At 32.8% G+C, this 14,231-nt stretch overlaps 1 protein-coding gene and 1 long non-coding RNA gene across 2 annotated transcripts; both read left to right on the top strand.

Annotated features, from left to right (window-relative positions):
- The first annotated feature begins 3,931 nt into the window (after window positions 1–3,931).
- Window positions 3,932–4,481, top strand: LOC143579422 (synaptotagmin-1-like). Its single transcript, XM_077062734.1, has 3 exons — window positions 3,932–4,051; window positions 4,144–4,269; window positions 4,347–4,481. The coding sequence occupies exons 1-3, from the start codon at window positions 3,932–3,934 to the stop codon at window positions 4,479–4,481; spliced, it is 381 nt and encodes a 126-aa protein (XP_076918849.1).
- Window positions 4,482–12,094: 7,613 nt separating this feature from the next.
- Window positions 12,095–12,594, top strand: LOC143579434 (uncharacterized). Its single transcript, XR_013143456.1, has 3 exons — window positions 12,095–12,211; window positions 12,305–12,430; window positions 12,510–12,594. It is a non-coding gene; the product is annotated as an uncharacterized LOC143579434 (long non-coding RNA).
- The last annotated feature ends 1,637 nt before the right edge of the window (window positions 12,595–14,231 follow it).

Here is a 14,231-nt window from a genome sequence, read left to right as displayed (position 1 = left end):
GACTAGACCGTTTGGGTCAATGGTTATCGCTAAGGTTAACGCTTGCCTATAAAAATTCGAAAAAAAAAATCTTATAAGGTGTAGCGTGTCATGATACGGGTTGGTGGATGTTACAATCTTTCATAGTTAAAACATACTCCTATGGAATATTAACATCAAAACAGCTCAAATATTTAAAGCATTTGTGACATTTGTGACATTTGTGATGTTTGGACCACTAGCTATTTATGTGACTGAAATTGACGGTTGAGATCAATTATTTGACCACATGATTCAGTAACATGCGGTATGAATATATGTTTGTGGGGAGACAGAATTTACTAGCAATAATTATTGGGTTTAATCAAATTGAATGTAGGGGACAAGTGGGGGAGACTGTAAATAGGCCCATTAGTCATTTGGCCCACTAATATATCTTATTCTCAAATAGTAGTTGGTTGAATTGAATGGACTCAATTTTAGGGCTGTTGACGAGCCAAGTCGAACTGAACGAAGGCTTGTTGGTTGCTTGGCTCTTTTACAATCGAACCGAATCGAACGACTAAAATTCGAACCAAGCGAAAAACGAAACGAGCCAAAATCGAATCGAGCATTTTTTGATCTAACATCGAGCGATTTCGAACATTATTTATTTCTTTTTAACTTAAAAATTTCAATAAAAAACAAGTTTCAAGGCTGTAAATAATATATTTTGTAAACAGGCTACTAGTTTTTAGACAAACGTATAATAGGTTGCAAATTTTTAGAAGAAAAAAGTTTGAAGTGAAATATAATGAACATGTAAGAACACCTTTGGTATTTTGAAATCTTAAATCAAACCAATAAAACTATAAAGACAGAATAGGAAAAATTTAAACAGGTTTAAAAAATTATATATTTATATTTTATATGTGTTGTTTGTCTATATATTTATATATTAGTTTATATATAATTATATATAAAATAAATTAAAAATATTTAAGTCGAACCGAACCGGGTATACCTTTGCTCGTTGCTTGGCTCGTTTACAAACCGAACCGAGCAGAGCGGCTCGTTTACAATCGAGCAGAAAAACGAGCATGCATTTTTCGAGAGAGTGACGAGTGAGTTCGAACGACGAGCGGTTTGGATGGCCCTAGAATTGGCTACAATATGCTAATTAGTAATAATATGAAGTTGAAAAGTATCTCTCGGGATTGGTGGTCTGGTGACAGATGCAAAACCCTTAATCACCTAAAGATCATGGGTTCTAATCCTCGGAAGTAAAGAAATTTGTCGTTCAAAAAATTTGGAAAAGTATGCTTTTAAACCAACCCTTTTTGCGCAAAACTCGTTCAAACCCAAAACCTATTCTGGCGCGACCCCTTTCAACAACCCGTCCTGACCCAAACCAAAATATAGAATCGACCGTCTAACCCGTGACACGAACCTGCACAACCCTACCCGCTTTCCAGTCCTAATTTAGTGTCTAGTTATATATACACACAAGTGCTAATAATGCTTCTTGATGTGTAAACTAAAGTGATATAATGAGTTATAGTTCCGGTAAAATGGCACGTGAACGGTGAACCATTATTCTATTTATAAAAGGAAATCTGTGGCTACAGTATAGTATGAGTTTTTATAGTTTTAGTCCTTTGAGTTTAAAATGTTTCAAATTAACCCCCAAAGTAACTGTTTTAATTCAGTCCCTAAAATTTTCTTCTTTTAAACTTTGCTCACTTTGCAATGTAACCCATCAAAGTTTCATGGTTTTAATTTGTGCCATAACATGTGTTTTTCTTTTTGTTATTATACTATATAACAAATGACAAGTTTGGTGCCGCAAGTGCCTATTTGGCCACTTGGCGGCACCGAACTGGCCCGCAAATTTTGTTTTTGTTTTTTTAGTTCAAATTTAATGGAGACGACCGAATACCAATTTTTTTCTGGTTCCGGTATTATAACGAACGTGACGGAAAACCAACCAAAATCCCGTAGACTCACCGTTTCAACGCCCGGGATTGACAACAGTTGGGTTTTACCAACGCTCGAGTTTTACCGACCGACACCACCCCATTGGTCCACCTCAATTTTATAGTTTTTTTGTTTTATATTTGGTTTTAATTCAAGTACAATAACGTACGTTACAACTCGAATTCTCATTGACTTACCGGCTCAACACTTGGATTTTACCACCGTCGAGTTTTATCGGCCTTCCCGGTGCAACGAGCCGGGTTAAAAACTAGTTCATACAACTAGAGTTTAGATATGTGAATGTGACTATGATTAGGCCCATTTATTTTCGGCCCATTGGGCTAATTTGGTTTGGATTTGTTAAAAAATATAAAATCATGTTGGAATACATAAAAATAGGTTAAAAATATGTGTCTTGCACAGGTTAGAATAAAGAACAATTAAATAGTTAAAAATTATAAATGATGTTATGAGATTGGGTATGATTAATAATACGTATAAGTTATTAAATTTAAGGGTGAACTAAAATAAGCGTGAAAAAGAAAATCTTCGCTTCACAAAATTGTAAGATGTTGCGCAACTAGTTACTTATATTTATGAAGTATAGAAACGGCACATCCTTGACTACATAACATGGTTAAGGAAAAATCAACGGATTACCTTCTAAACCGTTTTAAATAATAAATAGTAAATGGTAAACAAATTAGAGTGTTGTTCAGGTTTAGGTTTTGGGTTTCGTGTTATTCTGAGTTTTTTTTAGTATGATATTTGCAAATTTGGAATCTTCTTATGCAAATTGGTCATGTCTAGAAGCTAATTTGTTAAAAAATATCAAATCATGTTGGAATACATAAAAATAGGTTAAAAATACGTGTCTTGCACAGATTAGAATAAAGAACAATTAAATAGTTAAAAATTATAAATGATGTTATGAGATTGGGATTAATAATACGTATAAGTTACTAAATTTAAGGGTGAAATAAAATAAGCGTGTAGAAAGAAAATCTTCGCTTCACAAAATTGTAAGATGTTATGAGATTGGGATTAATAATACGTATAAGTTACTTAAAAATTATAAATGATGTTATGAGATTGGCTTGTGGTTACAGTCCATGAAGGAGTTAATCTTGAAGTAGAACATCCAAGAGTCATGTTGGCTGTTGGAAATGAGAGTACATTCACCACGGTTTGTACTATGTATTATTAATTAGTTTTTATTTTATTAAACCTCTTAACCAATTTATCTTGGAACATTATGTTTTATATTTGTTTTTGCGGATTGCAGATTAAATATGATAATCTAAATCCTGTATGGGAAGAGTTGTTCCAGTTTACTTTAAAGAAGTCTCGAGAAGAAATATTGATTTTGACAGTTTGTTCTGCGGCAAAAATGGACAAAAATGTTCTTAAAACGGTACGATGCGACATGTTCTTAACTTAATTTTCAATATGGTTTTTAATGTGAAATACATGATGGATTTTAATTTTTGGTTAGGATATTTTGGGTTGCGTGGAAATAAGCATTGCGGATATTGCAAAAGTAACGCACATGAACAATACTTACCAAATTGGGAATGGTAAAATTCGTGTGGAGTTGCGTTTTCTTGATTATCAAGTAAGCTAATCTTTTTAACCAAAACTTAGAAAAATTTCCAAATTTTTCAAATGATGGAATTCATTGCTAACATTTACTGTTTCCTTCAGAATCCATCTTCAAACAGTTATTTTCCACCAAAGGATGGTGCTAGGTAATTATGATGCCCTCATATTTGTTTTTGTTGGATAAGCATTAGATTAAATTATTCATAACTAGTCATTGTTGTATAAACTAAGGTATATTGTAAGTATAAATATACTATGTGAATGAGAAGACAATTGATTTGATTGAGCCTTAATTATATTTATAATTACAATATTAACACTTGGGCACACTAGTTTAATAATAAACTAAGACAATAAAAAACGATTCAAACATTCAATTCGTAGGGCCGTAGATATGGCCTCCAAGAGCGCCGATGCAGGGGTGCTTGTGGTCACAATCGACAGAGGAGTTAATCTTGAAGTAAAACATCTATACGTTAGTTTGCTTGTTGGAAGTGATAAAAAGCATACCACGGTTTGTGTTACGCATTACTAATTAGTTGTTTCAAAAGCCTCTTTAACTAACTAATCGGATAACTTAATGTAATATATTTTTGTCGATTGCAGACTAAGAAACATAATCAAAACCCTGTATGGGAAGAGACGTTCCACTTTACTCTAGAGAAGCCTGCAGACGCAATATTGGATTTGGAAGTTTATTCCGACTCACTGATGGATAGAATTCATGATAAGGTATGACATATATTCTTAACTTAATTTCAATATGGTTTTTAATGTGAGAAACATGATGGTATTTAATTTTTAATTAGTATAAACTGGGTGGCGTCAAAATAGACGTTGTTAAAGCAAAGCACAAGAACAACATATTCCCCATTGGGAATGGTTGCATTCACGCGGAGTTGTACTTTATGCATTCTACAAGACTGCAAACATTGAAGCTTTGACGAATCAATAATTTTTTGATATCATTAGACCTTCAACAATGCACCGCCGCACTTGGCTTATGTGGAATCAAGAATCTCATTTGTAGGGGAGACGCAAGTGGACAACCGCGTGCATTAGTACGTGATATGTGGTTGATTGTGGGTTACACTAAAACTCTTTTTCTTTTCAGTTTATTTTTGTAAACTCTGTAAAAATTGTTATTATGAAAAAACCAAAGATTCTACAAGTTCAGAAGGATTTAAATTATAAAACGTGTCCAATAATATGAATGAAAACCATAAAAAACAAGATCAAGATGACGTACAACTTATTTTTTTTAAAACAAATGATGACGTAGGGCGTTAGACTACCAATAAACCAAAGCCTAACAGTCAATGCTTCAGAAAGTCAAACGACATAGCTACAGTGCATCTTGAAATCAGTGAGCCGAACTCATAAACCAAGGTGCTTACTGTAGCACGTGGTTGAAGAGATGGATATCTATTCTCCCTGCGATCCTCAAAAGAAGAAAGACGCAATATCCCTTCAAGCCTTTCATGCACCCGACGAGCTGACCAGGTCAAGCATCTCTCACACTATAAAAAGGTGCCTTAGCACCTCAGGTATCACCAACTTTTTCTAGGATTGGCAATTCGTATCCTAACAATTTAAAAAACGACACGCTTAATAATAGTATCAAACATAAATATAACTATTTTATATGTTATTACTATAAGATAGCTTTAAGTTTCATGTACCAATAAGGAAAAACAGAGTCTAACATACTAATTTCAATTATTTTAGAAAATAATAATAAAAAAATCACATACCGCACTATTATTTTTATTATTATTTTTTTTTTGTAAATCAAGCGAATTGCCAAACAAAAACAATAGAAAGTGTGTTATCCACGAGTTTTAACTATGAAACCGGCATAGCTTTCGACAGAAGAGGCGGAGCTAGGACTCGTACTTGGAGAGGGTTTGAATTAAAGCCTAATAATGGTGGATTTAAATGAAACATACCTTGATTTGTTATTAATATATGTTGATGAAGAATTGGATGTGAGGAAGCGTGGCTATGTTGAAGGACGCTGAGGAGCAAGTTAAAAGGTGTGATAACCATTTTTAGATGATGGGTTACGCCTAACCCATGGGATACCATATAGCGAAAACAAGTTAAAAGATTACGAGGATCAACATGAGCGCGACAAATCAACAAAAAGTCGTATTCTTTTATTTATTAATTAGGAGTATAGATAGATAAAGCACTATCCATAAATTAGGGGTGTTGTAAGGGTTTATTTTTTCGTGTTTTGTTTTATTCGATTTTTCTCGTCATCACAATCAACCTAATATAAACACACAAAATCAAGTGAACCTACCTAATATAAACACACAAAATCAACTGAATCTACGCAACATACATAAATAGTTAGGGCAAGGCCAGATAAAGTGGACGCGGATAGGAGGCATCGCCTCTATTGATCACTTTTCTTGTATTGAGTGTAATTTTGGAAGCTTCTTATTTTGTGTTCTCACATGAATTAAGTAAATAATTAACATTCACACACAAATCTAGCACGGTATCAAAATAATTAACATTTTATTTGTAGAAGTCATCCAAGTTTGATTAAATAAACGATTGGAAGGAAACCATGAAAATCGCTTACAAACCACTCTAGTTATTTAGCTGATTTGATGAAAAATATAAAGCTGCAACGTCTTTCTTTTTGCATTATCATGCATGGCTGACTCCACTCAACATAATCAGTTCGATAATAATGCTTAGTAATTGGTAGGGATGTTGCCTGTCTATTATTTAATACATCCCTCTTTCAAGTTTCAAGCTCTACAAAATAATGGATCACTTAAAAAGGTTTGAACACCTCAAAATACAATTAGATTTTATTAAAAAAAAAAAAAAAAAAAAGCAACCAACAACTTCGCTGCTGAAAGTTACATCGGGAGAGGAGGATTCGGAAGCTTGTACAAGGGAGATATTGCCGACCACAAGATGGTTGCTTTGAAATGTTTAAATCCTGAATTCGGTCAAGGAGATGCCAATTTTTCGAAGGAGGTGGAGATGCTTTCAAGGTATAAACATGAGAATATATTCTCACTTTCTCTTAGGGCGCGTTCATTTCATAGAATTCATGAGAATTCAAATAAATTAGAATTAAAATCCCATGGCATGGCGTGTTCGTTTCGTTGGAATTGGAATCTTAATTCATGGGAATCTAAAATGGTGTGTTTGGTTGTCAAAGAATTGGAATTGGAATTGGATTCAATTCCTTCAAATTCCTTTAAATCAAGGAATTCTAAATCCTTCCAAAATGTGAAGGATTTCAAGTGAATTCGTTGGAATCTTTTCTCGAGAATTTTTTTTTACGAGAACAACGAACAAAACATTTTAGTTTTTTTGTTTTCGATTTATATTTTGAGTTATGAATTTTTTATTATTATTTTTGAATATTTTTTTGAGGGGTTTTAAGGAATCTTTATTCATGGGAATCTAAAATGGTGTGTTCGGTTGTCAAAGAATTGGAATTGGATTCAATTCCTTCAAATTCCTTTAAATTAAGGGATTCTAAATCCTTCCAAAATGTGGAGAATTTCAAGTGAATTCGTTGGAATCTTTTCTCGAGAATTTTTTTTTACGAGAACAACGAACAAAACATTTTAGTTTTTTTGTTTTCGATTTATATTTTGAGTTATGAATTTTTTATTATTATTTTTGAATATTTTTTTGAGGGGTTTTAAGGAATCTTTATTCATGGGAATCTAAAATGGTGTGTTCGGTTGTCAAAGAATTGGAATTGGAATTGGAATTGGATTCAATTCCTTCAAATTCCTTTAAATCAAGGGATTCTAAATCCTTCCAAAATGTGGAGAATTTCAAGTGAATTCGTTGGAATCTTTTCTCGAGAATTTTTTTTTACGAGAACAACGAACAAAACATTTTAGTTTTTTTGTTTTCGATTTATATTTTGAGTTATGAATTTTTTATTATTGTTTTTGAATATTTTTTTGAGGGGTTTTTAAAACCCCTCAAAAAAATATTCAAAAACAATAATAAAAACCCCTCAAAAAAATATTCAAAAACAATAATAAAAAGTTAATAACTCAAAATATAAATCGAAAACAAAAAAAGTAAAAAAACTAAAATGTTTCTGCCGTTATCCTCTTTAAAAAAAACGATTCCGATTCCTTTGTCAAACGAACACATCAAGAATGAAATGGGATTTCAATTCCTTCAAATTCCAATTCCTATTGGAATGTTTAGATTCCAAATCCAATTTCTTCCAATTACAAATCCTATGCAAATTCCAATTCCCATTTCATTCCATTCCGTGAAACGAATGCGCCCTTAAGGTTTCGTGATAATTCTGGCGAGAAGATCCTCATGTACCCGCATGCACCTGATGGAAGCCTCAGGTGTCATCTAAATAATGATAATTTAAGATGGATTGAACGCCTTAAGATATGCATCGGGGCGGTTTGAGGATTGGAGTATCTTCATAGTGGAGACGGGACCCAACAAAGAGTATTACGAGACATCGTAATATCAAAGTTATACTATTCTATTAGATGAAGACTGAAATTCAAGATCTCTGATTTTGGTCTCTCCAAACTTGGACCGGCTAATCAAGAATACACGTTTCTTTCACCATGTTGGAACGTATGGGTTTGTCGACCCACTTTACAAAGACATGGGGTTATTAACAAAATAGACAGACGTAGTAACTAGGAGTGGAAAAATAGACGAGATGGATTAGATTAACCTAAATACCTTTTGTCCATTTTTGATAGAACATTTGATCTATTTAAGATTATTACAAAATAAATTGCATTAAGTGTAAAGGATGGGTAACTTTTTTCATTTTAACAAACTTTCTTTATTGACCCGTTTAAGATAAAACATAGCAAGATCAACCAATTTATAATGCCAACAAACAAAAATCGTGTTTTGACATCCATCATCCTCATATTTGTTGGCCTGACCCGGATCGAACCGTTTGTGTCAATGGCTCATGGCTAAGGTTATCAATTGCCTATAAAAATACAAAAAAAAAAATCTAGAAAAGTGTAGATACGGGTTGGTATAGTTGCAATCTTTCATATTTAAAACACACTCCTATGGAATATTAACATCAAAACAGCTCAAATATTTAAAGCATGTAACTTTCTATTTATGGTGTTTGGACCACTGGCTATTTATGTGACTGAAGTTGAAGGTTGAGAGAGATCAATTATTTGACCACATTATAGCATGCGGCATGAATATATATTTGTGGGGACAGTAACAAGAAGCCCATTAGTCATTTAGCCCACTAACATATCTTATTCTTAAATAGTAGTTGGTTGAGTTCAATGGACTCAATATTGGGCTACAATATGCTATAATTATACCCGAAATCGGTTATACCGGTTAGGATTCTTGTGCTTGAAAACGTGGTAGTACTCACCCCAATTAACCGGTCTAACCGGTTACAATAACTGGTTATTAAATTAACTGATCTTTGAATAACCGGTTTGTGCTAATATATATCTTTATAAAAAGGTGTGTGGCTTTAAGGATATCATATGAAGCGGAAAGGTATGTCCTGGCCGGGTTGGTGGTCTAGTGACTACGGAAAAACCCTTAGTCACCGTCATGGGCTTAAATCCTATGAAGTAAAGCAATTTTCCGTTCAAATTTTATTTTTTTTACAAAAGTATGTTTTTAAGCCAACTCGTTTTTGTAGGTCCCAGACAACCAGATCTAACGTGCGAACGGATTTTGCACTTGATAAACGCTCGAGACGGGTGTGGTAAATCAAGCGACCGAACATAAATAATATAAAGGTAAAATAAAGGAACGATCTCGTTGTCGGTTAAAGATTGATACACTAAGCAAGAACCGACCCCACCCAAGGTGAGCTCCCCTTGAGTGGGCGATTTACACCTTAAAAAAACACACATACAATAAACACGAATTTTTTACCAAACTAGTGTTGGTGGAAAAAGTATTTACCATTTTGGTCTTCCTTGAAAACTATTTACTAAACTAATGTTTTGCATTTATTTTATATTTATCTTTATTTTTAAATTCTTTTATTAGAGCCTTTTAATTTTTTTTATTTAGTTAATCGATTATTTATTTTTTATAACATAATGCTTATGTATATTTTTATCCATCAATCCAGTATCTTCTTTTTTTTTATATTTTCTTATCAGTCAGCTTTTCTTTTCTTTCTTTCTTTTTTTTTGTATTTTCACTAATTCTTATAATTCTTTTCTTCTTATTTTATTTTTTTATCTACTATTGTAGAATATAAAAACAAATAAATCATCTAAATAAATTCAAAATGAAATAAGAAACATAAAAAGATAACCAAATATTAAAACTTAACCTGCTACGAGCCACGAGTCTCAATATCAAATATAAACGGAAATATGAAATTCAAAGAACACAAACAAAAAGGCAAAAATGCCAAATGAAGTTAAGTCGCTACCGATCTCTACAACTATAAACAAATTTTAAAAAAAATGTGTAAAATAAACTGAATATGCTACACTGAACATATTTAAAACAAAAAGGATCCAGAACATTAGTACCAGTTAGATTCGTTACCGTACCGGAACTTAACCCAAAAATAAATTCGTAAACGAACATATTTAAAACAAAAAACTAACATAATTTGGTAAAACCCAGACGTTGCGGTGATTATTCGACGTTGATTTGATCGGTATCGGTTAGGTTCGTCAAAGTCTCGAAACTTAACCTAAAAAATAAAATTCGTAAAATGAATATATTTAAATAAAAGCAAAAAATAAATACATTTGAAAACAATTAAAAAAAAGAAATAAAAAGAATAGCAACGAGATAAAAAAAAGATAAGAAAAGTTTTGTTGATAAAATAAAAAAAAGGTTAACTAATATAAAAATAATAAAAAAGAAACTCTAATATGATGATTTAATAATAAAAGGTGAATAGAAAATTAAGAAAAACACTAGTTTGTTAAATAGTTTTTATGAAACACCAAAATGGTAAATACTTTTTCCACCAATACTAGTTTGGTAAAAAATTCCAATAAACACATAAGGTCCTATTTATAGCCTAACACTATCTTCTAGAAGCCTTATCCCAATTTGAAGCTGAACGCGAGCACCGAAGCTCTCGTTTCATGTCCGGAATTCTCAACCTCATTAATTATTAACTTGACCGTAAATATATAACGGGTTTCATACTTTGATATCGAAAGTTAAATTTTTGGCCTCACACCTTATTTTATATTCACACACACAGATTAATTTATTACCTGCTATGACTAATTACTAAAGAATGAGTTGCATCGTCTTTCTTTGCATATTCCAAGCTGTTTCCACTAAAGAGAGTCAGTTCGAATATATTGAAATATTCAAAGATGACATGGTCAACAGTCAGAAATGTATGGCAAATGTATGTCAAGTTGACAATTTGGCTTATTATAGATAAAAGAATATGATTTATATATGCATCACTCCATTAAAGCTCTTCAATTATAAGACTTTTGAGTTCTAACAATTTCTCCCAAACCGTCAAAAAATGGCTCATATGAAACCATTTGAACACCTCAAAATAGAGTTAGATGCTATAATATCGGCCACCAACAACTTTGCCAATGAAAGTTGCATTGGCAGAGGAGGATTCGGGAAAGATCGCCGGGCACACGATGGTTGCTTTGAAGCGTTTAGATCATATATTCGGGCAAGAGATTATGTTGCTCTCTGAATACAAACATGAGAATATAGTGTCTCTGTTGGGGTTTTGTGATGATTCTGGCGAGAAGATGAATACATACCCAACAAAAGCCTTGACTATCATCTGAAAAATGATAATCTAAGATGGATTAGACGCCTTAAGATATGCATTGGGGGATTGGCGCACCTTCATTCCGCAGTGGGAACCCAACAAATCAAGAATACACTTTTCTTTACTCCCACCCTGTAGGAACACTTGGGTATGTGGACCCGCTTTACGCCGGTTATTAACAGACATTTACTCTTTTGGTGTTGTGTTGTTTGAAGTGTTGTGTGGGAGGTTGTGCATAGACAAATACGATAAAAGTCCTACAAAGAAAAGAGTTTAAACGAAATCGTCTATAATAATATAAAGGATGAAATAAATCCCAACTCTTTGTTGACGTTTGCAACAATCGCTTATCGGTGTTTGGAGAGAGACCGTGAACAACGCCCATTAATGAGTGAAATCTTGAAACTGCACTTTCTTATCAAGTAAGCTAATCTTTTTTAATCAACACTTAAAAATATTCCAAAACTTTCGGTTATTTTGCACCAAAGGATTCCGCTAAGTAAGTATGATGCCCTTCTATTTGTTTTTGTTGCATAAATATTAGACTAGAATATTCATGACGATTCGTTATGATCAACCAGGGTACTCAACTGTTAATATTGTAATTATAAATATACAATGTGAATGAGAAGGAAATCAATTTGATTAAGCTATAATTATAGTATTACATCAATTTATAAATTACAATATTAACACATGAGTAATCTAGTGTATACAATAGTCACTCACCATGATTAATCTAGTCTAATAATAAATTAAGTCAATAACTAACTGTTCAAACATTGAACTCTCAGGGCATCCAAGAGTGAGGGTGCAGGGGTACTTGTGGTCACAATCCACAAAGGAGTTAATCTTAAAGTAAAACATCCATACGTCGGTTTGCGTGTTGGAACCGATAAAAGACACACCACGGTTTGTGTTATGTGTTATTAATTAGTTGTTTTAAAAGCCTCTCAACTAATTAATCAAGTAACTTAATGTTATATATATTTATGTGGACTGCAGACTAAGAAAAATAATCAAAATCCTGTATGGGAAGAGTCATTTCAGTTTACTTTAGAGAAGCCTTCGGAAGCAGAGTTGCTTTTGGCAGTTTTTTCTGAGTCACTGATGGATAAATTTCTTCGTAAGGTACGACAGATTCTTGACTTAATTTTCAACACTGGTTTTAATGTGAAATATTACATGATGGATTTTAATTTTTGATTAGGAGTTCGTAGGTGGCGTCAATATACCCCTTGCGAATGTCGTAAAAGAAAAGCACCAGAACAACATATATCCCACTGGGAATGGTCACATTCACGCGGAGTTGCACTTTCTTCATTCTGCAAGATTACAAGTATTGGAGTTATAATCAATAGTTTGTGAATGCCATTAATGATAGATGCCATTATTCATGTCATGTGTCTTTGCTTTAGAAGCATTATGGTATTTACCATATGATGCTTCTTCTAAAGGATATTTTTTTATTTGTTTTTTGTTGACAAATTATATTAATTCATTTTGATGATTGTTTGCATGATGTTAAGGCTTCACTCAAGAATCTTGTAGTTGAATGCTTATAACATTCGTTTGAAAGAAATTTAAATACTTGTCAATGTTCATTTATTATTAATTTATTATCATCCAGGATTCTGAATGTTAATCTTACTTTTTATCTCGTTAACTGTTATTTTGATTTTGGAGCAAATACTCGTAGCAAAATCATGTAATAAATTGAAAGGATTTTCATAAGATGTACTTGACAACATCAAACCAAAGACTTTCTAACAATAAAAAAAGGTTTTTTGTAGACCCTCTAAAGCACGAACGGATTTGTTCATGATAAACGATCGAGACGGGTGCGGTGAAATCAAACGATCGAACAAATTATATAATATATTGAACAACTCCGTAAACGGTAATAAAGGATTGAGAATATTAAACGAGCCGATCCCACCCAAGGTGAGCTCCACTTGGGTGGTTGATTACACCTTCAAAACACACACAAAACTTGGCATTTGCGACCACGTTTTCGATCGCGTACACGCTACGGTCGCAAAGCAGTCGAAACTGCCCAGTTGCGATCATTTGGCAACCAAACATGCGGTAGAACACAAGTCGCAACTCGCAATTGCTTCATTGTGTCCATTTTGCAAACACAAACCAAACTAAACATTTCTATCAAAGATGTTCAATATAATTAACAAAATTATCAAAACAAATAAAAAGATATCATGTAATGAAAACCATTAATTAGTCCAGAAACACCTTGTCTTGTATTTGAAAAGTCAGCATTACTGTGCAGAGACTGAGCCACATCAGAAAGCAGTTTTACAGTTTTTCCTGCATTATCTCTAGGCCCATTTATTTTAAGCCCAGTAGGCTACTTTAGTTTGTTTGGTACCTTAAAAAAAAATTGTTGGACCAGGTACAAATATGTTAAAAATATGTCTTTACACAGGTTGAAATACAGAAAAATAAACAGTTAGAAATTATAAAATGATATAAAGGATTTTTATCTTTGAAGCCCATTCATTGTAAGGGGTAGTGCACGAGAAAAAAATCATGATGTGTTCAGAAATGGTCAAAGTAGTTGAATAGGAGAATTACAATGACTATAGCCCTTAGTAAATTGACCAAAGACGAAAATGATTTGTTTCATATTATGGATGACTGGTTACGTATGGACCGTTTTGTGTTTAGAGACCGGGTATGATTAAGGTATAAGTTACTATATTTAAGGGTGAAATAAGATAGACAAGAACAAAAAGAAATACTGGATGCACAAAATCTAGCACCCTATACATATCAAAGCATTTTTTTACTTTGTAGAATGTTCGTATTTTATATTCACACGCAAATTAGTAATGTCTTGTAGCCATCCAACTTTGATTAAAATTAGAAACAATTGTAAGGGAAGTCACCATGGAGAACGCTTACCAACCACAAT

Source organism: Bidens hawaiensis, unplaced genomic scaffold, assembly GCF_021521415.1.
Source record: "Bidens hawaiensis isolate Kalapana, Puna unplaced genomic scaffold, B.hawaiensis_p1.1 tig00029749_1, whole genome shotgun sequence".
Classification (NCBI taxonomy): domain Eukaryota; kingdom Viridiplantae; phylum Streptophyta; class Magnoliopsida; order Asterales; family Asteraceae; genus Bidens; species Bidens hawaiensis.
The sequence above is the reverse complement of the archived record's forward strand: the minus strand, read 5'-3'. Positions and strand labels throughout refer to the sequence as shown.